Source organism: Pseudorca crassidens, chromosome 1 (genome assembly GCF_039906515.1).
Source record: "Pseudorca crassidens isolate mPseCra1 chromosome 1, mPseCra1.hap1, whole genome shotgun sequence".
Classification (NCBI taxonomy): Eukaryota; Metazoa; Chordata; class Mammalia; order Artiodactyla; family Delphinidae; genus Pseudorca; species Pseudorca crassidens.
The window spans coordinates 23,975,861-24,000,243 of record NC_090296.1 but is presented as its reverse complement, the minus strand read 5'-3'; the positions used below and the strand labels follow the sequence as shown (position 1 = coordinate 24,000,243).

General features: G+C 40.5%; 1 protein-coding gene across 19 annotated transcripts in view; it reads left to right on the top strand.

The window, feature by feature from the left end:
* Positions 1-24,383, top strand: part of NRXN3 (neurexin 3) — a 1,691,100-nt gene that overhangs the window by 1,474,352 nt on the left and 192,365 nt on the right. For all 19 annotated transcript variants that reach the window (XM_067729075.1, XM_067728964.1, XM_067728949.1 and 16 more), the window contains one exon: positions 23,675-23,846. In XM_067729075.1, the coding sequence (XP_067585176.1) occupies positions 23,675-23,846 (172 nt within the window). The remainder of the gene's footprint in view (positions 1-23,674; positions 23,847-24,383) is intronic.

Genomic DNA, 24,383 nt, shown 5'->3' with positions numbered 1-24,383 from the left:
AACCTGATAATGGAAGATCTGGGATGCAAGGCTGAAGAGTTTGACATTTGCCCAACTGGCAACAATAGAATTACTGGAGCCAACAAATGGTTTTCCTGGATTTTCTACTTCTAGGACAGAGTCCACTTTAGAATTCAGCCAGCTTCTTGGTTTTTTTTTCTTTTCTCCTTTTTTTTTTTTTTCTTGTCTTTTCAACTCCATCGGGACCTCCTCCCACCAGTGACGCTTTGCCAGAGACTAGTGATATGTAAGGCAGGCAGAAAAACCCAAGTGAATCAAGGAAGCCTGTCAAAAGCATTGATTTCTATGATGTCTCAGTTTGTTAACTAAATTGTAGGTTGTATCGCTTGGCCAGAGACAGCTGACAGGCAACTCTGCCTGAACAAGTAGCATCTCCAAAATGACACATGCATTTTAGTTTCATTACAGGAAGTGGGTATCATTATTGCCTGGACCATCACAGTAAGTATGGTGATTATATGCATCCCTTGGGATTTGGGGTTGACAGCATAGCTGGGCTGTGCTAAAGACTCTTGGCTGGCACATTGATGTAAATGACAGCAAAGCAGATCTCTGGGCCTCTTAGGATAGAGGCATAAGTTCATGATGTAAAGAAAGTTCCATGGGCCTGCTAAAATCTTACCAATTAGGACTGGAATTTCTGGGCTTATAAGTCATATTTAACATTCCTCTTTCTGATATTTTTTCTGACACCCCAATACCCAGAAGTCCAAGACCTTCAGCTGCATGTTGCTGAGAATTTCAGCACTCAGCAGAAACAGTGGTAGTTATTAACTGGTTAGTTGATGGCAGCTTCCCCATGACCATAAAGTAAACATTTCAAACCTCCAAACATATACCAACCTCCAAATAACAAATGCTCGTTAGATGCCTGAGGATTGGCTCTCTAGCTTCTCTTATGGGTCAATCTGTATTGGTAGGGGTGCCTGGAGAGGGCGTATTTGGGCTTCTCAAGTTAGAAAAGAGATGGTTCCCCCATCTATACATATATACTATGAAGCAATTGCTGTTTCCTGGAAAGAAAATTTGGGGTGACACTTCTAATGCCTTCTCTCCAATCCCTTATTTAGTTGGTGGAATTGGATGAAGGGTCTGCACATGTCTGCTGAGACCCCTTCCTTCTCTTCTTTCTGTTCAGAGGGTTCTTCTCCCTGTGCTGGGTGTACCCAGGCCCAGGACAATTTCATCTTTGCAGGGGGCAATGGGGAAGAGAAGAGGACAAGGTATATGAGTAGGAAGCCTTATGTGGCCTGGTCTGAGCCTTGTCCCAGACCAATTCCCGCATTCAGCTTCACAAGCAATAAAGTTTGCTAGTCCTTTGAACCTGTGTCTATTTTTCAATTGGCTTGGAATTCAGAATGGAGAGAGCTATGATTTATTGCCCACTTAAACCTCAACATGGTAGAGCAGCAATTCTGTTTTTCTAGCTGTTATATTGCAGTGAACATTTTTTATTTATTTGGCAAGTATGTTATATAACTTAAATAATTTTTTTTCAATATCACGGTCTGCTCAAAATTAAATGGTAGTTTTAGAGCAGCAGCCTACATTAAATTTTTCTTGATGATTATAACTATGTAGGTATATGAACTCACAGAACTAAAACTGAGTTTGCATAAAATTTACATGTACCTTTCTATACTTAATGGTCTGCTCTTAGGCAACTTTCAATAATGCATTTTGTTATCATTATCTTTGCTGGCATTAATTAATCCTACTATTTATTGGCTAAGTGTACATTTCCTATTGGTATGTCTCTAAGTCAAGGTGAAGGTATCTATCATACTTCAGGGCTCAGAGGGAAGTCTCTTTTGTTTAAATCAGACCTTCTTATGAGTCTGCCTAACAGTGATAGATTTTGTTGATGCGCTTCAGTTCATGAAAAGTGCATTAAAACCTCGAGCTGAGCCATCTCTCTGAAGCAGCAGTTGGGTCATTACAGTTTGGCAGGCGCTTTAGATGTGTGTGTGATTTTATGATCGAGTCTGCCTAATTCATCCCAACCCTTCAAAGGAGAAGGAAACGACAATTCCTTGAGCATCTTCTGTTATGTGCTAGCTGCCTGCATATGTTGTTTTATCCTCATAACAAGCTTTTGTGGTAGGTAATATTTTACCAACATTAAAGATGAGAAAATTGAGGCTTAGAAAATCTAAACAATTTGGTCAAGAACACACAGTAAGTGATAGAGTTAAGAGCCAAAGCCAAAACTGTTTACTCAAAAGCATGTGACTATTATAGTACGTTAGGGTTTTTTAAAAAAAAAAAAAAACAGAAAAATCTACAAAGGGCAGACTGATAATTTAAGTGATTAAAATGGAATGAGGTATAAGAAAAAATGCACTTTCTCTTTTGTTTTGAATCCCATGGCTCTGGATCTATCTTTGTTGAGGTTCAGAGAAGTTGCTAGTCATATGGTAACAAACATATTTCCCTTTCATCTTTACGATACAAAACAAAAAAGAGCGACAGAGAGTGGGAGAGAGAGAGAGAGGAAAACTTGGTGCTAAATGGAAACCAACACTCATTGGTTGGAAACCAACCAACATATTAGACTTTGCATCTAATATTCAATAGGGAGTGGTAGAGACTGTAGTGATTTGGAAACTTGTGCCTTTCTCTTCCAATCAGCTCTGGCCTTTAATTGTGTTTTAGAAATGTTATCCCAGGGTTGCTAAATCTTACCATTTTCAGAAGAACTTAGAAATCTAACTATTCATGAGAGACCTTCTGATTTTTAACTGTTGAAAACAAAGTCACATTTTAAAAGATACTATGAGTACCACCCTTTAAAACATAAAAATAATATACATCAGAGGGTCTGATCCAGTTTGTAGGTTCTGTCTGTAACCTCTGTATTACACAATGCAGCTGATAAGTATCTATTGGAGAAAAGTAATCAACAGACAGCAATCAAACCAAAAAGAGCTTTTGTTACTCTTCCAAGAGGTACGCCCCCAGGTTCAGCATTGTTTGTGTCCCTCTGGGGTAGACACATAACTCCTGATCCTTTCTGTCCTTCACCAGAGTGGAGATGAAACCTGTGTCTCATGGACATTTGGATTTCAGATGCCCTGCACGCACGTGTCTGTGCGTTCCCTGGAAGGACCTGGTTATCTGGTGAGCAGAGGTGGAATGGCTCATCAGCAGTTATCCTTTGGCAACTGAATCAGAAATGCATCCTGCTGTCTGTTAAGGAAGGTGTCTCTGCTTATAACTAGCTTTCTAAGGTGAGGCTTGGTAGATAGCTTTAGTCGCACTCCTGTAATTCCTCGTCTGTATCCCTAGTACTTCCTTCCCTCTCCTTCTAAGTTTTTACTTTCCTCTGACCTTAATCACTGCCGTAAATGAATCAAAGGTGTTACTGAACATAGATATGACTAGTTAGCCACAGTAAGATAACTGCTAACTGCTGAAACATGGGTGCTCTAGCATTGCTTGGATGGTGTCTGCCCTGATGGCCTCTGAGCCTCTAGGCCAAGGTCCAGTGTGAGTGCCGCACAAACCATTGTCCTTCTAAGCAGCTAAAGTTCTTCTCCTGCTAGAAGAGAAATATCTACAGCAGAAAGCAGGGGGGTTAGCAGCAGGGCACACTTGGGGAATAAAGGATTTTATTTATATTTATTTTGAGTCTATAGTTTTCTAAATTCCATAAATGTAATTGAGCCATTATCAAGGAAACATTTGTCGGGGGTCTGGAGAGGGCCCTTTGGGCAAGACAGAAAATATCCTCCACGATTTAGCATGTGGATGAACCTTAAACACGCTTTCTCTTTGTTTGGAGGTGTTGAGCCCTGAGAGACTATCTGAACATGCGAAGGTTTGTGTCTCGGAAAAATTACTGAGTTTTTAGAGACCAGACCAGCTGGTTGATATTCTAAAGCATTTTTATGCCAAGTGTTTCCTATTTTTCTCTTTCTCAGACTGAATTTCATTTTCATTCCCATAGTTTCAACCTTCTAAACTTCCCCCATTCCTCCTTCCTCATCTTCATTCCTTAAATTTGTCTGATCTAACCCACCTTTTTCCCACCACTGGCCTGACCCCTCCCAAATAAGGTGGCATTTTCAGTCCTGAAGGACACATGATGCAACCTCTGCCTCCAGTCACTTGGGCAGTTTGTCAAGGACTGACTATAGATGTTTATTTTTATTTCTTCTCTCTTAATGTAGGGAACTGAGTGCTTGTTTTTATTTGTATTTGTCCCCATCTATTTTGCAATGATACGGTTTTTTTCAGTGCCGCATAATTTTCAAATCGCCATCACAAACATCTCTTTTTTTACCTTCATCACAACCCAGCAAGCTCGGTGATGCCAACTCTGTCTTACACCTGAGGAAACTCTGCCCAGCGTATTTGTGACTTGTCCCAGGATCTGCATTAAGTAAACAACTAGAACTTAGATCCATGTCCTCTGGTTCCAATAGTATTGCCCTTTTCACAATACCAGGGTGGAGTTTACACTCTTAAGGACTGAATAATGCTAAATATATTTTTTAGCTTCTGATGGGTCTGACAGAGTACCCTATCTAGAGTGTATAATCAGTAGATACTTGATTGCAAAACCTCTGTGACTTGACTCTGACTTATGCAACATGGATTTGGAGAAATAAAGGTATCATTTTAAAAATATAGCGATGTGTAAAGATCCTCAATTTGGCAAGTCTAGTGCAGATTGAAAGTGGATGGTGATTGTAGTACAGCTCACTCAGAGGTGGACCTAGAAGACTGTGATGAAGGGACAGGCTCCCAAAGGGCAGAGCTTGAACGTTACACTGACCATCAGTCACTGCACTGAGGAGTAGAGAAGAAGGCAGGAAAATGAAAACGAGCTTCTCTGGAAGTGTGGCATCTTGGATAGTTCAAGGGTAAGAATGGTGTTTAATGGGAATCAAATTGTTCAAGGAACTGGTAATGGGATGGAGTGGTGTCCACATCTAGGACTTCAGTTCGAATCTGAAGAGTGGACTGAGGACCTTGGTAATGGATTACAAACCTCTCACCTCCAGGTCTACAGAGCAAGCTCTCCTTGGGCTGCATAGCTCGCTGGCAATTATCCTGAATACTGTTCTAGTAAACTACGTGCAATAAATGAACGCCCACGGTCCCCTGAGATGTTGCCATGGCTCACAGTTTCAGACGCACTCTTCTAAAGCAAAATCATAGCAAAAATCAAAAAGCAATAAATGGAACATTGATGGAGATGTTGCACTCTGCACTAGAGTGTTGCTTGCTGAGAAATGCAAAGATGCTTTCACCATTGTGTCAGGTGCTCAGCTGAACATTTATTGAGCTGTCTATATGGAGAAAGACATAGAAAATAAAAATGTATTTTCTGCCCTCATGATGCTCACGATGTGATTAGGGGGAAGAACCGTTCCATTAAAAAAAAGAAAAACACTGAAATGAATCAATGCAAACAATCGACTTTATTATTGAATAGAGGCTGGAGGGGTTGTGAGATAACTAGTTAAAGATGGCTCTGGGAGGGCACGTATGCAGAATTGTATTTAGCTCTGTATATCTTTGTACACTGACTAGGAAAGCCAGATTCTCTGGCAGAGGGAAGTCTCTTCTCCATATAGGAAAGGATACCTCATTCGGTGTTGGTCTGAACCAGGCCTAGGAGATCTGTCCTGCTTTTGTGTCATTACTGGATCAGTGATCCCTAATGATCTACCAGTGCATTCCCTGGAACTCATGTTGACGCTAGATCGTCCTGATCATCTGAATCCATGGTTTCTTCTGAGTTATGTCTGGGATAGTTTCACATTTCTGAGAAACCTTCTTGGAAGTAAAGTCCCAGGCATTCCACTGACTGTTCAGGGAGTATACAGGGGCAAGATTACAGCTTGACTACAGATGCCTTTTGAAGGACACAGAGAAGTTTAGATTCTCCTGAATCATCATCACTTTACTTAAAAAGCAAAGGAGAGGGTCAGAGAAACTAGCTTTTGGGTATGTTAAGTTTTAAGGTCTTATTCAAACACACATACACACGCACATGCACACACACCCATGGGCATGCATACACACAACTCTATTTCCCTAGCAATGTGTTCCTTAGACTTTTGGATAAAATCATTTAGCATCTTTATATCAGTGAATAAAACTGTAGCACACTCATAAAGAAGAGAGAGAATAAGGAATGTTTGTGCCCTTTAAATGCCATAATATAAATACTTCTTCATATTGTGCATGGATTTATTATAAGCGCTGTGGATAATTTGTGTATCTGGAGCTGTGGCTAGGTTCCGGGTGACTCACAGTGCATGCCAGCTCATAGAGGAGCAGTGACTTCCTAGTTTCTCAGGGGTATTTCCCCCATTTGCCTGAAACTTACGTTACAGTTTGGTAGCAATATTAAATTCAAGTAAACTAAAATAAGGTTGTGTGTTCTCTAACTATTCTATCAAAAGAGGAGGCAGCTTTGAAATAATTCTCAATGCTGCTATGTTGGATGCTTTTCCAAAGGCATGAGTCAGCTCCCTGTGACACGTTTTCAAGTCTCCCATTTGGGTGGCTTTTACTTAATCTCACCCCTGGCCCATGGAAGGTGTCCTTCCTTTCATACTTTTGCCAGGATGCCCAGATCACTCTCCCCTACAGTGACTATGACACTGGCATGGAGGCCAGAAAACCTGCCTTCTTACTTGCTACGGCTTGTTTAAATTTCCCTTTTTTTTTTTCCTCTCTTGCTTTTATTATGATGGTTGGGGGTAGGTCAGAATCAACCTTTTGAAATAGAAATGCTGATAAGATCCAAGAGAGACTGTTAGAGTGGTGATAGTTGACAAAGAGGAGGACCGTAAAATATCACCTGGGTGAAATACCTCGCTGCAACGCTATCTCCAGGACACATACACACCACCGTCCCTGTGTGCAGACAGGCACTGCTGATATATTAGAGTCTGCTGGCCATTTTCTTTACAATAAGCAGGAAAGGAAAAATGAACCCCTATTTCAGTATGTTCGTCCCACGATGATGACACAGTGAATTCTCCTTGCAGGTAAACCAAGAGAGCTCAGTTAATCACCATTTATCACTCAAGGGACTCAAGTGTCTTGCAGATGCATGCGAGCCCCTGAGACTGAGATATACATTGGGTTGCAATGCTGTTCTCTTCTTTCATTCCATCTAATGTAATAAACTCAAGTCCTGGCATCAGAGTGATGTGTGCTGGCTTTTAGAGTCCCAAGCCTTTAACATGTTCATGATTCACGCCACAGAACTAGATACACTTTCAGAAAGAAAATGTCATATCATTATAATTTTAATAACTTTACAACCTCGCTCCATCCTCTCTGTTACCAGCCTATTCCTAGCCACCATCATCTTTTGCCAGAAGCCTCTAATTTATTTCTCTGTATCTGCAGCCGCCCACCTTCAAACAGTGTTATGTTGAATTGATTTTAGTATCTAAACTAGCCTTAATGCATCTGAGATAGATTGGTTTATGCCTAAATAGGATGAATTTTTATATATTTTGTCTTATTAGAAATGTGCTCTATTTGTCAGTAATAGTTGAATGAGTCGGTACAGGCTCCCCATTTGACTTTCCCACTCCTATTTGAGTTACTCTGACCATGTTAACATAAACCATTGATCAAAAACTAAAGAAAAAAACCATGGGGGCTTCCCTGGTGGCGCCGTGGTTGAGAGTCCGCCTGCCGAAGCAGGGGACGTGGGTTCATGCCCCGATCTGGGAAGATCCCACATGCCGCGGAGCAGCTGGGCCCGTGAGCCATGGCTGCTGGGCCTGCGTGTCCGGAGCCTGTGCTCCGCAACGGGAGAGGCCACAGCAGTGAGAGGCCCGCGTACCGCAAAAAACAAAAAGAAAAAAATCATGGCCAGCTAAATAGTGCAAGATTTTATAACAGGGGTCAGCAAACTTTTTCTGTGAAGGGCCAGACAGATATTTTAGGCTTATAGGCCACGTGATCTCTGTTGCAGCTGCTCAGCTCTGCTGTTGTAGTGCTACAGCAGCCAAAGACAATATAGAAATGAACGAGCACAGCTGTGTCCCAATAAAACTTTATTTACATGAACAGGCAACAGCCAAATTTGGCCGTAGTTGCTGATCTCTGCTTCAGGCCATTCTGCCTTCTGCGTCTTTCGCATACCCATTCTCCAAAGGCATCATAAAAAAATGCAGTCATCTACATTGTATTTTCTGGTAATCCCAAAGCACTAAATCTCTCAGTTCTGAAATGTGTATACTATTTTTTTTCTCTTTGGTTAGAAAATGGTATAGAGTTTAGCCTGGGAGTTCATCTATGGGAATGACTGAGAATGCCTTGCTTATTAAACCAAGAATTCTTGGTTGAGGTTTATTATTCACCTAGGTCCATTCTCCCTGAAGCCATAACGTTAACTCAGTCTGTCACTTGAAAGATAGGCAAATAGTAAAGCATTTTGGAGAATCACTGAAGGTTTCCTTACCGCCACAGAATAGGTCTTGAAAGGTTATGAGCTGTTTGCTGGTCTGTCTTCCCTATGGGAGCTGCTGCTCTTCCTTGGACTGGAATATCTAGTTCTAGGACAGGGAGTTTCTACTTTGAAGCCCACTCAGAACTGATTATACCTCTTCATGGAAACTGACTAGAATGACCTAGTCTGTAGTGAAGGGTCAAGGGACTAAATTGGGTTTGGAATTATCAACTAATGTCATTGTGCCCGGGGAGATGTACTGGGAGGCTTTCCTAGGGAAGTAACAATGAGTGATAAGAGAAAGGGGTTACCAAGAGCAGACAGGGAAGATATCACAGGACATGTATTGTAGACCGGCCACTTTCTGGCTGTGTGAGCTTGCTTTGCCAAGTTTACCTCTGTAAAAAGGGCACTTGAATAGAACATAGAGTAGGAGCAAGTCAGATTATCCACCCATACTCGTTGCTCACCCTGTGCTCTGAGGGCCAGACGAGTTTAGACCAGATATTCAAAATTCACGTATATGTACACACGGGCATGCCCTCAGGTACACGTGTGTATTGTATGTGTTGTGTTTGTGTTGTGTGCATGAATACATCCCTCATAGAAGGAGTATTGTGAACAATGAATTAGACTATATATGTAGGTGTTTATAGATCAGTTTCCGTCATGCAGTGCATGCCTTATGGGTGTTTGCTGTGTGGCTGAAGTCTTGTACTCCCTACCGCAGAGTTTCCAATAGTGACGCTATTCATACCATAGGGCAGGTATTTCTTGGCTGGGTACTGGTGGATACTGAGCAACATTTCTGGCCTATACCCCCTAGAGACCATTAGCGCCCCAACCCTAGTTATGACAAGCAAAAATGTCTCCAGGCATTGCCAAATGTCCCTGGGTACCAAATCACCCCAGTTGAAACCATAGCCCTAGTGGAACCAAAACATGAATATAAGGAATTCATTCCCAGACCTTAGCAAGTATCTAAGTCACCAGGAGAGCTTGTGAACATACGGATTGCTGGGTCCCACTCCAGGGTTTCTGATTCAGAGTCTGGTTTTAGATCCAAGAATTTACATTTCTAATGAGTTCCTAAGTGATGCTGACGCTGATGCTGCTTCCAGGACCACACTTGGTAAGTGTGTAAGTGTGTAGGTAAGATGTAAGACACTCTGCTTTCACGCTGTGTGTGCGCGCGCACAGTGTGCATACGTGCCAGGTGGGCGTGGGGGTGGGGGGACAAGCCATTTTGAGATGCATTTTCTCGGTGAAAAATTTTTGTCTAAATTTTTTAAAAAGCAAAAACGTGATTATTCCATCAACGTATGTTCTCTGTAAAATTCAACGGTATAGAAACTCACAAAGTTAGTTTCTGTTGCCGCTAGACCCCACTTTACGTCCCAGATAGTGCATGTAGTACCAATTTGGTATTATCCTTCCAGACGTTCTTCCCTTTCTCCTTCCCTCCCCCCACCCTCTCTCTCTCTCTCTCTCTGTATCTATGTATAAATATATATATATATGTACGTGTATGTATAATTTTTTGAAAAATAGAACTGGGATTATAATGTAAAAAAAAAAAAGATGTAAGATATTCTGGAAGAATTCTTGGTGATTTAAAAAGTGCTTCCTAATTTTGAGGATTTTGATGTTACTGTGAGCACAGGGCTTAAGGTCTCTTTATTAAGGCCATTGGGTGGTTCCTCACAGCTGTGGCAGAGATTTGGGGAACAAGCAAGGCATTTATGGGAGATGTTCAGTCTGTCCTGGGTTTTAGTCAGCACTGCCCTGCCAGCTGTCACCTGAATCCTGCCAGGAGACTGCTCCAGGCCCTGGTGAAACACTGGGACTCCTACGGAAATGAACTTTTAATTTTCACTTTATAGTCAGACTTAACTACCAAATGAGGCAGTGTGACATTGGGGTCTGTCAATACGAAATGCATGTTCAGAGTGGATTTGAAGGACATGATGACTGAGGATGCCGGTGTGTAACCGGTGATTGTTAGAGCCCTGGCTCTGACTTGCATCTTATTTACTTGCACCAGCTGTCTCGTCCTTCCTTGATTTCCCTCTTTGGGTCAGAGTTCCCGTTGTCCTGAGCTGTCATCCATGCTCTCTCTCTCTTTTTTTTCTTTTCTGGGAGTTAGAGATGGAACTGTCTTGAGCTATTTATCAGTCTTATCTCTCCTGACCCTCTGTTAGTCTTTCGGCCTGTGGATCTAATCCACTTTAATTGATTGATCTCGTGCAACCAGACATCAGGAAAACAACAGGAGAAGCACAACTGCAGCTGTGGGGGAAGATGGATACAATTTTGCTGGGTGGGCACAAAGGTCATAGAGACCTGTGCAGATTTAGGAAAATAGAATTTATTTCCAAGCCATTTAACATGAATTTTCTAGGGACAGTCTGTATGGATTCTGGAGTTGATGATCTTGAATGGGAGACAGTCATTTCAAATACACAGAGAAGTATGGTGTAGGGTGTGTGCAAAAGCTACTGACTCACCCATCATCTGTCATACTATTTCTTACCCAGTTATCTTCACTATCTTTACTATTATCACCATCTTCACCCCCACCATTAACATTATGTTTATATCAACCTTTGAGCAGCACTTCATAATTTGCCAAGATTTTATTCATTTCTCTTAAGTACCATTCAACACAGGCATTATTATTATTGTTGTCTTTGTATTGTTATACTGACAGTTGAGACCTGTTCCAGATCATCTGGGCAACAAGATACAGAGCCTTGACTGGGCTCAGGTCTTCTGCTTCTAGATTTTAAAGGCTCTGGGACCCAGAGCAGACATTTTCTTCTTCCCTCCCTGCCCTTCCTGCCACACACACAGCCACATTTAAACTCCTTGAAGGAAGGAGGCTGGGTCATTGTCATGGGATGACAGTGGAAGTCCAAACTCTCGCAGTTGCACAGGTTGGAGCCTTGTCAGTTTGAGTGATTCTGGATAGGATTATTCTCTATCTTGGACTTCTTGAGGGAGAGACCTGGTCTCAAATCCCTTCATAGCACATGACTTTGCACACCAGAAGTGCACACTCACTGCTTATTATCTAACAGTTGTCTTGGGTCTAGAACAAGGAGATTATAATATTGAAAGAATGGACTTATGATCTTCACTGAAAGATAATTAATAGCCACGTAAAGAACCCATACATGATCTAATAAATGCAGGGTGTTTTATCCTAGTGAACTCCAATAAAATCCTCCCATAGTCAAAATTATCTGATGAATCAAGTAAATTGTACCTTATCCTTTTGTATTTTACAAATTGCATATATAAATATAATGAGACTATATGTTTTGCCCAAGATTTATTGCAAAAAAAATTCTCAGTACAAATGACCAATTCACTGCTTTATCCCAGACTGTTCAAATCCTAGTTAGCCTCCCATGGTATAAAAGCATATTAACACAGTTTTTTCTATCACAACCACATATTATAATTTATATTCATTCATTCACTTATCCATTAATTTAACAAGTGTTTGCTGAGCACCTGTTAGGATCCCTACATTTGAAATACACACAAATAATTTAGGCAGACAGGTTAGGCAGGTTATACAGATGTAAAGTGTGTAATATGTAATACATACACCATTTTCTATAAATAACTCAGTTGCAACTTGAATACGTATGATGGAAACATAGCAAGGTGGAAAACCCATGGGTTTTAAAGTCAGACAGACCTGTATTCTAATATTAAATATATATTTTAATACTCGTGTGAATTCTCAGTTGTCTGAATCTTGATCTTTTTAACCTATAAAATTTGGAGGGGGGATTGGAACCAAGAGGGCAGAGTAGAAGGATGTGCTCTCACTCCCTCTTGCTAGAACACCAGAATCACAACTAGCTGCTGGACAATCAGCGACAGAAAGACACCAGAACTCATCAAAATGGTACCCCACATCCAAAGACAAAGGAGAAGCCACGATGAGATGGTAGGAGGGGCACAATCAAAGTAAAATCAAATCCCATAACTGCTAGGTGGGTGACTCACAGTCTGGAGAACACTTATACCACAGAAGTCCAACCACTGGAGTGGAGGTTCTGAGCCCCATGTCAGGCTTCCGAACCTGGGGGTCCAGCAATGGGAGGAGGAATTCCTAGAGAATCATACTTTGAAGGCTAGAGGGATTTGATTGCAGGACTTCGACAGGACTGGGAGAAACAGAGACTCCACTCTTGGAGGGCACACACAAAGTAGTGTGTGCATCGGGACCCAGGGGCAGAGGCAGTGACCCCACGGGAGACTGAACCAGACCTACCTGCTGGTGTTGGACAGTCTCCTGCAGAGGTGGGGGCTGGCTGTGGATCACCTTGGGGACGAGGACACTGGCAGCAGAAGTTCTGGGAAGTACTCCTTGGTATGAGCCCTCCCAGAGTGTGTCATTAGCCCCACCAAAGAGCCGAGGTAGGCTCCAGTGTTGGGTTGCCTCTGGCCAAACAACCAAAAGGGAGGGAACCCGGGCCCACCCATCAGCAGTCAAGCGGATTAAAGTTTTACTGAGCTCCCCCCACCATAGCAACAGTCAGCTCTACCCACCACCAGTCCCCCATCAGGAAACTTGCATAAGCCTCTTAGATAGCCTCATCCACCAGAGGGCAAACAGCAGAAGCAAGAAGAACTACAGTCCTGCAGCCTGTGGAACAAAACCACATTCACAGAAAGATAGACAAGATGAAAAGACAGAGGAGGGCTATGTATCAGATAAAGGAACAAGATAAAACCCCAGAAAAACAACTAAATGAAGTGGAGATAGGCAACCTTCCAGAAAAAGAATTCAGAATAATGATAGTGAAGATGATCCAGGACCTCGGAAAAAGAATGGAAGCAAAGATTGAGAAGATGCAAGAAATATTTGACAAAGATCAAGAAGAATTAAAGAACAAACAAACAGAGATGAACAATACAATAACTGAAATGAAAACTGCACTAGAAGGAATCAATAGCAGAATACCTGAGGCAGAAGAATGGATAAGTGACCTGGAAGACATAATGGTGGAATTCTCTGCTGCGGAACACAATAAAGAAAAAAGAATGAAAAGAAATGAAGACAGCCTACGAGACCTCGGGGACAACATTAAATGCAACAACATTCACATTATAGGGTTCCCAGAAGGAAAAGAGAGAGAGAAAGGACCAGAGAAAATATTTGAAGAGATTATAGTCGAAAACTTCCCTAACGTGGGAAAGGAAATAGCCACCCAAGTCCAAGAAGCACACAAAGTCCAATACAGGATAAACCCAAGGAGAAACACGCTGAGACACATAGTAATCACTTGGCAAAAATTAAAGACAAAGAAAAATTATTGAAAGCAGCAAGGGAAGAACAACAAGTAACATACAAGGGAATTCCCATAAGGTTAACAGCTGATTTCTCAGCAGAAACTCTACAAGCCAGAACGGAGTGGCATGATATACTTAAAGTGATGAAAGGGAAGAACCTACAACCAAGATTAGTCTACCTGGCAAGGATCTCATTCAGATTCGATGGAGAACACAAAAGCTTTACAGACAAGCAAAAGGTAAGAGAATTCAGCACCACCAAACCATCTCTACAAAAAATGCTAAAGGAACTTCTCTAAGTGGGAAACACAAGACAAGAAAAGGACCTACAAAAACAAACCCAAAACAATTAAGAAAATGCTCATAGGAACACACATATTGATAATTACCTTAACCATGAATGGATTAAATGCTCCAACCAAAAGACACAGGCTTGCTGAATGGATACAAAAACAAGACCCATATATATGCTGTCTACAAGAGACCCACTTCAGACCCGGGGACACACAGATTGAGAGTGAGGGGATGGAAAAAGATATTCCATGCAAATGGAAATCAAAAGAAAGCTGGAGTAGCGATACTCGTATCAGATAAAATAGACTTTAAAATAAACACTGTTACAAGAGATAAGGAGAAACACTACATAATGATCAAAGAATCAATGCAAGAAGAAGATATAACAATTATAAATATATATGCACCCAACATAGGAGCACCTCAATACATAAGGCAACTGCTAACAACTATAAAAGAGGAAATCGACAGTAACAAAATAATCGTTCAGGACTTTAACACCTCACTTACACCAATTGACAGATCATCCAAAATGAAAATAAATAAGGAAACAGAAACTTTAAATGACACAACAGACTAGATAGATTTAATTGATATTTATAGCACATTCCATCGAAAAACAGCAGATTACACTTTCTTCTCAAGTGCGCACGGAACATTCTCCAGGATAGATCACATCTTGGGTCACAAATCAAGCCTCAGTAAATTTAAGAAAACTGAAATCATATCAAGCATCATTTCTGACCACAACGCTATGAGATTAGAAATCAATTACAGGGAAAGAAACGTAGAAAACATAATCACATGGAGGCTAAAAAATATGTTACTAAATAACCAAAAGATCACTGAAGAAATCAAAGAGGAAATCAGAAAACACCTACAGATAAATGACAATGAACCCCCGATGATCCAAAACCTATGGGATGCAGCAAAAGCAGTTCTAAGAGGGAAGTTTATAGCTGTACAAGCCTACCTCATGAAACAAGAAAAATCTCAAATAAACAATCTAACCTTACACCTAAAGGAACTAGAGAAAGAAGAACAAACAAAACCCAAAGTTAACAGAAGGAAAGAAATCATAAAGATCAGAGCAGAAATAAATGAAATAGAAACAAAGAAAACAATAGCAAAGATCAATAGAACTAAAAGCTGCTTCTTTGAGAAGATAAACAAAATTGATAAACCGTTAGCCAGACTCATCAAGAAAAAGAGGGAGAGGACTCAAATCAATAAAATTAGAAATGAAAAAGGAGAAGTTACAACAGACACCACAGAAATACAAAGCATCCTAAGAGACTACTACAAGCAACTCTATGCCATTAAAATGGACAACCTGGAAGAAATGGACAAATTCTTAGAAAGGTATAACCTTCCAAGACTGAATCAGGAAAATTAGAAAATATGAACAGACCAATCACAAATAATGAAACTGAAACTATGATTAAAAACCTTCCAACAAACAAAAGTCCAGGACCAGATGGCTTCACAGGTGAATTCTATCAAACATTTAGAGAGGAGCTAATACCCATCTTTCTCAAACTCTTCCAAAAAATTGCAGAGGAAGGAACACTCCCAAACTCATTCTATGAGGCCACCATCACCCTGGTACCAAAACCAGACAAAGATACTACAAAAAAAGAAAAGTACAGACCAATATCACTGATGAATATAGATGCAAAAATCCTCAACAAAGTAATAGCAAACAGAATCCAACAACATATTAAAAGAATCATACACCATGATCAAGTGAGATTTATCCCAGGGATGCAAGGATTCTTCAATATACACAAATCAATCAATGTGATACACAATCTTAATAAACTGAAGAATAAAAACCATATGATCATCTCAATAGATGCAGAAAAAGCTTTTGACAAAATTCAGCACCCATTTATGATAAAAACTCTCCACAAAGTGGGCATAGAGGGAACTTACCTCAACATAATAAAGGCCATATATAACAAACCCAGAGCAAACATTCTCAGTGGTGAAAAACTGAAAGCATTTCCTCTAAGATCAGGAACAAGACAAGGTTGTCCACTCTTGCCATTATTTTTCAACATAGTTTTGGAAGTTCTAGCCACAGCAATCAGAGAAGAAAAAGAAATAAAAGGAATACAAATTGGAAAAGAAGAAGTAAAACTGTCACTGTTCGCAGATGACATGATATACATAGAGAATCCTAAAGATGCCACCAGAAAACTACTAGAGCTAATCAATGAATTTGGTAAAGTTACAGGATACAAAATTAATGCACAGAAATCTCTTGCATTCCTATACAATAATGATGAAAAATCTGAAAGAGAAGTTAAGGAAACACTCCCATTTACCATTGCAACAAAAAGAATAAAATACCTAGGAATAAACCTACCTGGATAGACAAAAGACCTGTATGCAGAGAACTATAAGACACTGATGAAAGAAATTAAAGATGTTACAAACAGATGGAGAGACATACCATGATCTTGGATTGGAAGAATCAATATTGTGAAAATGACTATACTACCCAAAGCAATCTACAGATTCAATGCAATCCTTATCAAATTACCAATGGTGGGCTTCCCTGATGGTGCAGTGGTTGAGAGTCTGCCTGCCGATGCAGGGGAAGCGGGTTCGTGCCCCAGTCTGGGAAGATCCCACATGCCGTGGAGCGGCTGGGCCAGTGAGCTATGGCCGCTGTGCCTGCGTGTCCGGAGCCTGTGTTCTGCAACAGGAGAGCCCACAACAGTGAGAGGACTGCATACCACAAAAAAAAAAAAGAAAGAAAGAAAATTACCAATGGCATTTTTTACAGAACTAGAACAAAAAGTCTTAAAATTTGTATGGACACAAAAGACCCCAAATAGCCAAAGCAGTCTTGAGGGAAAAAAACGGAGCTAGGGGAATCAGACTCCCTGACTTCAGACTGTACTATAAAGCTACAGTAATCAAGACAATATGGTACTGGCACAAAAACAGAAGCATAGATCAATGGAACAGGATAGAAAGCCCAGAGATAAACCCACGCACCTATGGTCAACTAATCTATGACAAAGGAGGCAAAGATATACAATGGAAAAAAGACAGTCTCTTCAATAAGTGGTGCTGGGAAAACTGGACAGCTACATGTAAAAGAATGAAATTAAAACACTCCCTAACACCATACGCAAAAATGAACTCAAAATGGATTACAGACCCAAATGTAAGACCGGACACTATAAAACTCTTAGAGGAAAACATAGGGAGAACACTCTTTGACATAAATCACAGCAAGATCTTTTTTGATCCACCTCCTAGAGTAATGGAAATAAAAACAAAAATAAATGGGACCTAATGAAATTTCAAAGCTTTTGCACAGCAAAGGAAACCATAAACAAGACGAAAATACAACCCTCAGAATGGGAGAAAATATTTGCAAACGAATCAACGGACAAAGGATTAATCTCCAAAATATACAAACAGCTCATGCAGCTCAATATTAAAAAAACAAACAACCAATCCAAAAATGGGCAGAAGACCTAAATAGACATTTCTCCAAAGAAGACATGCAGATGGCCAAGAAGCACATGAAAAGCTGCTCAACATCACTAATTATTAGAGAAATGCAAATCAGAACTACAATGACGTATCACCTCACACCAGTAAGAATGGGCATCATCAGAATATCTACAAACAACAAATGCTGGAGAGGGTGTGGAGAAAAGGGAACCCTCTTGCACTGTGAGTGGGCATGTAAATTGATACAGCCACTATGGAGAACAGTATGGAGGTTCCTTAAAAAACTAAAAATAGAATTACCATATGATCCAGCAATCCCACTACTGGGCATATACCCAGAGCAAACCATAATTCAAAAAGACACATGCACCCCAATGTTCATTGCAGCATTACTTACAATAGCCAGGCCATGGAAGCAACCTAAATGCCCACAACAGACGAATGGATAAAGAAGATGTGGTACATATATGCAATGGAATATTACTCAGCCATAAAAAGGAACAAAATGGGGTCATTTGTAGAGATATGGATGGACCTAGAGACTGTCATACAGAGTGAAGTAAGTCAGAAAGAGAAAAACAAATATCGTATACTAACGCATATATGTGGAACCTAGAAAAATGGTACAGATGAACTGGTTTGCAGGGCAGAAACTGAGACACAGATGTAGAGAACAAACGTATGGACACCAAGGGGGGAAAGCGGTAGGGGGGTGGGGGTGATGGTGTGATGAATTGGGAGATTGGGTTTGACATGTATACACTGATGTGTATAAAATGGATGACTAATAAGAACCTGCTGTATAAAAAAATTAAGTTAAATTTAAAAATTAAAAAAAAAGAAATGTAGGTAAAATTCAATTTTTATACTACATTGTTAGGCTATGTCTTAGAATGAAAAGATAGAACAAATCTAATTTTTTATCGTTTTACTTGGAACTCTGAACACAAGAGTATAATGAAGTTTTTTAAGTGGAATAAACCTTCCAGATCAACTAACTTAGCAGTTCTCAAATCTTTTGGTCTTAAGACCCCTTTAAACTTAAAAAAATGATAAGCCCAAAGAGCTTTTGTTAACGTGAGTTATATCTAGTGATGTTTACCCTGTTAGAAATTAAAACCATGAAACATTTAAAGTAGCTGTTTATTAATCCATTTAGAAATGAGTAATAAGCCCAATTCATGTTCACATAAATAACAATTTTTGAAAAACAGTATTTTAAAAATTACTGATAATGGCATTGTTTTACATCTTTGCAAACCTCTTTCATGTCTGGCTTAATAAAATATAGCTGGATTCTCCTAAATGCTTCTACATTCAAAAAAGAAAAACATTTTAAGGGTAATTGTGGGAATTTGAAAATTATTCTGTTAAAAATACTTGTTGAGCACCTACTCCATCATCCAGATAGTCTGGGTTATGCCGCAGTAACAGACAGCTTCAAATACCAATATTTGGTGGCATAAAGCAACCAAGCTTTGTTTCTCGTGTTTTCCATGTCGACTGTAGTGTGGCTTGTCGTCATTCTCCCTCAATGACCCAGATTGACAAAGAAGTCACTACTAGGAATTTGCTGAGTGCAGTGGTTCAGAGCAAATGGGAGAATTCTGGCAGGCCTCAAACCAGCAATTAAACGGATGGCTCAGTAGTAACACCTGATTTTATTGGTCAACACTGGTCCATTGGCCCTACCCATCACAAGCGGACCCAGAATTTCTCTCTCCTATGAGCCCATAATGGAGGAGAACTACCAAAATGTGGTAAACAGTGCCACTGATCACTTTATTTACTATAAGCCAGACTCTGAAATGAGTATGGCAGACCTGATGGTGTCTGGCCCCCAAGCAGGCTCACATTCATGTTGTTATTGTTTTACCACCTAGCACTGAACTCACAAATTCTGTGTGAAGCCTAGAAGTTAAGATATGGAGAACTGCTTCCTTTGCATAGCATCCTGGCACACATTTGAGAGCCCCAGTTCTGTTTCTGTCAGCTGCAATTTTCTGAAATAGCAGATGGTGCATTTTGCCTTCCCCTGGGGCGCTCTGGAATGAATGAAGAGATCGCCTTCAGGGAGTTCTTTATTCCTGAGGATATTTCTTGCCCCTGTGCATTTCCGCTCCTGAAATCTGACCCTGGTGTTGGTAGCATCTCTTGGGTCACCTCCATAGCAATCAGTGCTGTTTGGCTGATGGAGGGTCAGAAAGGTGGAGCTGGACTAATTTGAGAGACCATGTGGGCTCATAAAGAGTCATTACTGATAAAGAATGACTTACTGGCTATTTAAAGACAGCCATTTTCTGTACTGTTCAGTTTTTCCCTGAATGCACTTGAGGATTCTTTGGTAATGTCTTCTGATTTACCACTTGTCTTTGTTTTTAACATCAAGGAGTAACATAGATTGAAGTGATTGCCTTGGTAGCAACTTTAGTGGTGAAGGGTATGGAGTTATTAAAATTTATAGTCATGCTGTTTTTGCACCTACACTTTTGCTTATCTCGGAGAGGCTTATAAAAGGCACCAAGGAATGTGGAGAGAGAGCAACTACCGAATCGTGGCAAGAAATCAACCGTGCAAATGTTGGTTTTTTTAGTGTTCTATTTGCTAAAATGTACATTTATTTTTACAATATTTCTTAATGACAGTGTTGCCAAGCCAACCAGTCCTTGGCTCATGCCACTAGTGTCACCTGCACTAATGGCGGGGGGGAAGAAAGAGAAGAGGTGACTTACAATTATTGAGGTCCCAAAATATTGAGGTCCCAAAATATGCACAGCTTTGTGCCAGGTGCTTCACACATATGTGTTCTCCTAAAATCCTCACTGCCATTTGCCTTTCTCCCTCCACATGATCCTTTATAAAAGAAACACCAGAAGTTAAACAACCTGCCCCAGGTCATGCAGCTTTAAGAATCAGAGGTATTATTTGAACCAAGATATGCTAAAACCCATGTTTATCATATCGAACCAGTGAACTTCTCCAGCAATCACAGTGTTTTAAATAGTCAAATGATTGGATGGTTTCCTTCTCTTGATCTCATGTATACCTTATACTGGTATAATATTTTATTATTCATAAAGTACTGTCATGTTAATTATAACATTTCAGCCTTATAACAGCCCTCCAAAGTATGTAAAGCTAGTATCCTATCCCCATAATATATTATCAAGAAATGGGTTCAGAAAAGTTAAGTAACTTGCCCCAGGTTAGTCAGGGCTGACTCCAAAGCCAGTGCTTTTTATCCTTCACATCATCTCTTCTCTGGACACATGAGCCAGCACACTTTATTTTCATGGCAGCTGAGCATGATGGATTCAAGCCTGGGCAACTGTTTGGGTATTTGTCACAAAGCTTATAATAAACTGAGACAAAGCAGTTAGCCACAGATTATAATGCCACTGTGGTCCCATGACAAATGACAAGGAGGTTGCAGTAATGAAATCTCATTAGAGATTTCATTACTGCGAGTGAAAAGACCACATCTGAGGTCCAGCACAGGCACATTTACCACTGCAGGAAACACAATGAAACATCTGAGTAAGGGTCTCCACTGACATTGGCAACGTGCTAGCAGGATTAAGAAGACCTCCCCAAAACAGTGATTGCAATAGCGAATGTGTGGCGCCTAAGATAAGGACCAAATATTTATTCTGGCAGAGATTAAATCTTCTCTTTTCCTGAATCTATTATGGATCTTGCAGAAAATCTGCCCAAGAAGATATCTCACTGATCAGCCTACTCTGTGAGCCAGAACTGTACTTTGCCACTGCTGCTGCTGAAAAGCTGCAGAAGGCTGGTCTAAAGGTCTCCTCTCCATCCATGATTAATTAGTGACTGAGGTGAATTGAATCACTAGCAGTCCTTTACATGCATCCAGGATTTATACAGTGGTTTCTCATTGAGGAACAGTGATGCAATAAACAGTCCACATTTGTGGGGTGGGCAGAGGAGTAATGGTGTCTGCAGTCATGGTTTTTTCACTCCTCCAGTCCTTCAATTCTGCTAAAAAGATTATGACTCAGGTTATTATAGCCTTGCTTATTTAGGCACGAGGGTGATTAGGTACCAACACACACACACACACACACACACACACACACACACACACACACCCTTAGAAGTGCATGCCAACTCTTTAAGAGAAAGCAGAAAAGTCATATTGTCATTTCTGCATTCCCAGAGAATTAAGGAGAAAGAATAAAATGGATCATAATATTATTAATTATGGGCATGAAAGATGCAGAAGAACCGACCATCAGGTTCACTTATCCATGCATCATGTTTTAACAGTAGGTATTTTGTTTAGTGCTGGAGGTGCAGAGATAGGAAAACAAAACAAAACAAAACAAAGCTAAGAACACAGTGTCCCAATAAACAGCGATTTAAGAAATCCTGTTTCTTAGAAACTTAAGAAAATGAGTATGTTTAGTCACCATTTGGGGAGGCACCTGAATTGCTTCTCCCAGAGAACAGAACTTGGGTATTGCAGACACCACTTTACATTGTGTGCTGTGCTATCAGGGCACAAAGGAAGCAATGATGTCCACCCTGTATCTCAGCATCCCTGCATGCTGAAATCAGCCTCTTTTGATCAGCCTAGATTCCTACTTTTTACGATTCAGGCTCCTAGGTCCTTATTCATCCTTTTATTGGGCACAAGATGTGTTCACATAACTAAAGGAAAATTGGCTAGTTAAGGAAAGCCTGTCTTTTGGAAAAATAAGTGAAGTCTAGCAAACTATATGGAAACCAGTACCTAAAATCTCATGAGAAGTCTCAATTTATTGACTTTAAGCATAGTGAGTGCTTAATGAATAGTGTATTTATGTATTGAATGAATGAATGGATGAACCAAAGTTACTAAACTTGAGATTCAGTGAAGTCTTTCCTATGTCTTAGTTTGTGTGGATTCTGGACTTCTTTTCCCATATCCTCCTCCTTCCTTTCCTCCCCTGCTTCCTCCTTCTCCTTCTTCTTGAATAGAAGGAAATAGAGGATAACAGAGACTATGTGGACAAATACTGTGACTCAGTCTTGCAGAACATCAGAATCACAACTAAATTTTATTGTTTTTGAAAGTCCAACCGTTTGCCAATAAGCCAGACTCTTAGAGAAATGGAGAAAGATGTTTCTTTTCTCTCCTTGCCCATTTCCTGACACCCTACGTGCTGATACCTTTCAGAGAGATTGTGAGAGACTGATTATATCTGATCCGTGAGGTTACTTTCATTTTGTGTCTTCTTCTGAATACTAATTCCAACTCTTAGTCATAGGTTATTAAAGGAGAAGAGTAAGAGTTTTAATAACATCGTTATTTATATTTCAGTGTTTCTGGGCACTTCCCAGGGTGTGGATGTGTCACCACCACCACCATCACCTTCATTGCCCTAATGTTACTCTTCTGGAATTCATTGTGTTTGCCCTCCCAGAAGGCTATGTAGGGCCCCAGAGGTTCTTTTCTGCTGTGTAACATAAGGCTATAGCGCTGAATATTAGCTCCTTCTTTGACTTAACCTTAGGAATAGGGCTACAAGTGTGGGAAGGGTGCCAGCTTCTGACTTGGAAAACCCCAGTTCAGTTTCACTGGGCCCCACTGAGGATACATTTCCTATTTCTTTATACCTACAGAAAGTATCACCAAGAGTAAGTCTATAGCGCTAGCTCCTATGGTTTGGGCTCCTAACCATTCTGTACCCCTCCTCTTGGCCTTGTTTGCCCCCAGAGTGCAAGCAGGCTTGCATTTCCTCTTTAATCCTAAATCTGAATTGTGAAGTAACCTACAATTCAGTGTCTGATTAGCCTCTTCTAGAAAACATGCCTAATTCATCTCACAGAACCTTGCAGTGTCATTACTCACTTGTTAGGTAGTTCTGTGGTTCCAGCTTTGATATCTGTTGAGGGCAATCCAATGATGTAACCTGTGCAGTGCAGCCTCTGAGAGCAATTTGGGTGGTTTTGTATCATTGGCTTTTATGTTCAGGATGAAAGCCCACGGAGAAATGTAGGATACTATTATTAACTTCAAGCCGACAGCTCTCTCTGGGTACCTACAGATTCATTGTTAGTTGGAGGATCAACTTTAAAGGGAGAAAACCTTGTGGTTAGTGATAACTTGCCTTTTGTGTTTCTTTATTATAGGAACAGGGGAAAATTGGAGTTGTCTTCAATATTGGCACAGTTGACATCTCCATCAAAGAGGAGAGGACCCCGGTAAATGATGGCAAATACCACGTGGTGCGCTTTACCAGGAACGGCGGCAATGCCACGCTTCAGGTGGACAACTGGCCAGTGAATGAGCATTATCCCACAGGTACATGTTTTACTCTCAATGACCAGACTCTCTTTTGTTCTCCCATTCTTACTTCTAACTGGTGATTTTCTCATGACTGTCACCACATCATTAAAACACTGAATATTAGGCACACATTCATATTTTTTTGGATGAAAAAAGAAGTGATTTCTTTCGGACTTGGTCCAGTACAGGGAGCTTCTGGAGACTTACTAACTATGCACTGAACACTTACTTTGTCCATCTGATTAATACTGCTGACTGGCTCATACTAAATACAATGATTATGGATTTTCCGGGGCACTGCAAAGGATGAGCAATGGAGGGAAGGGTACACCATCTCTAAAATAAACTATTGTCAGTAATCATGGAATAATCAATATGAGATCTGGGCTCTGTGGTGTGCTTGAACATACAGATGGCCAGAGATGGCAGAAAGACTGTGAAAGGAAGTTTACTAAACTTGAGATGATGAACATCAAGTCAGAGTAACAATGAGAGAAAAACTACGGGTGGAATTCCATTCATTTCGTTGACTTGGCCAGTTTTTGCTCCCTC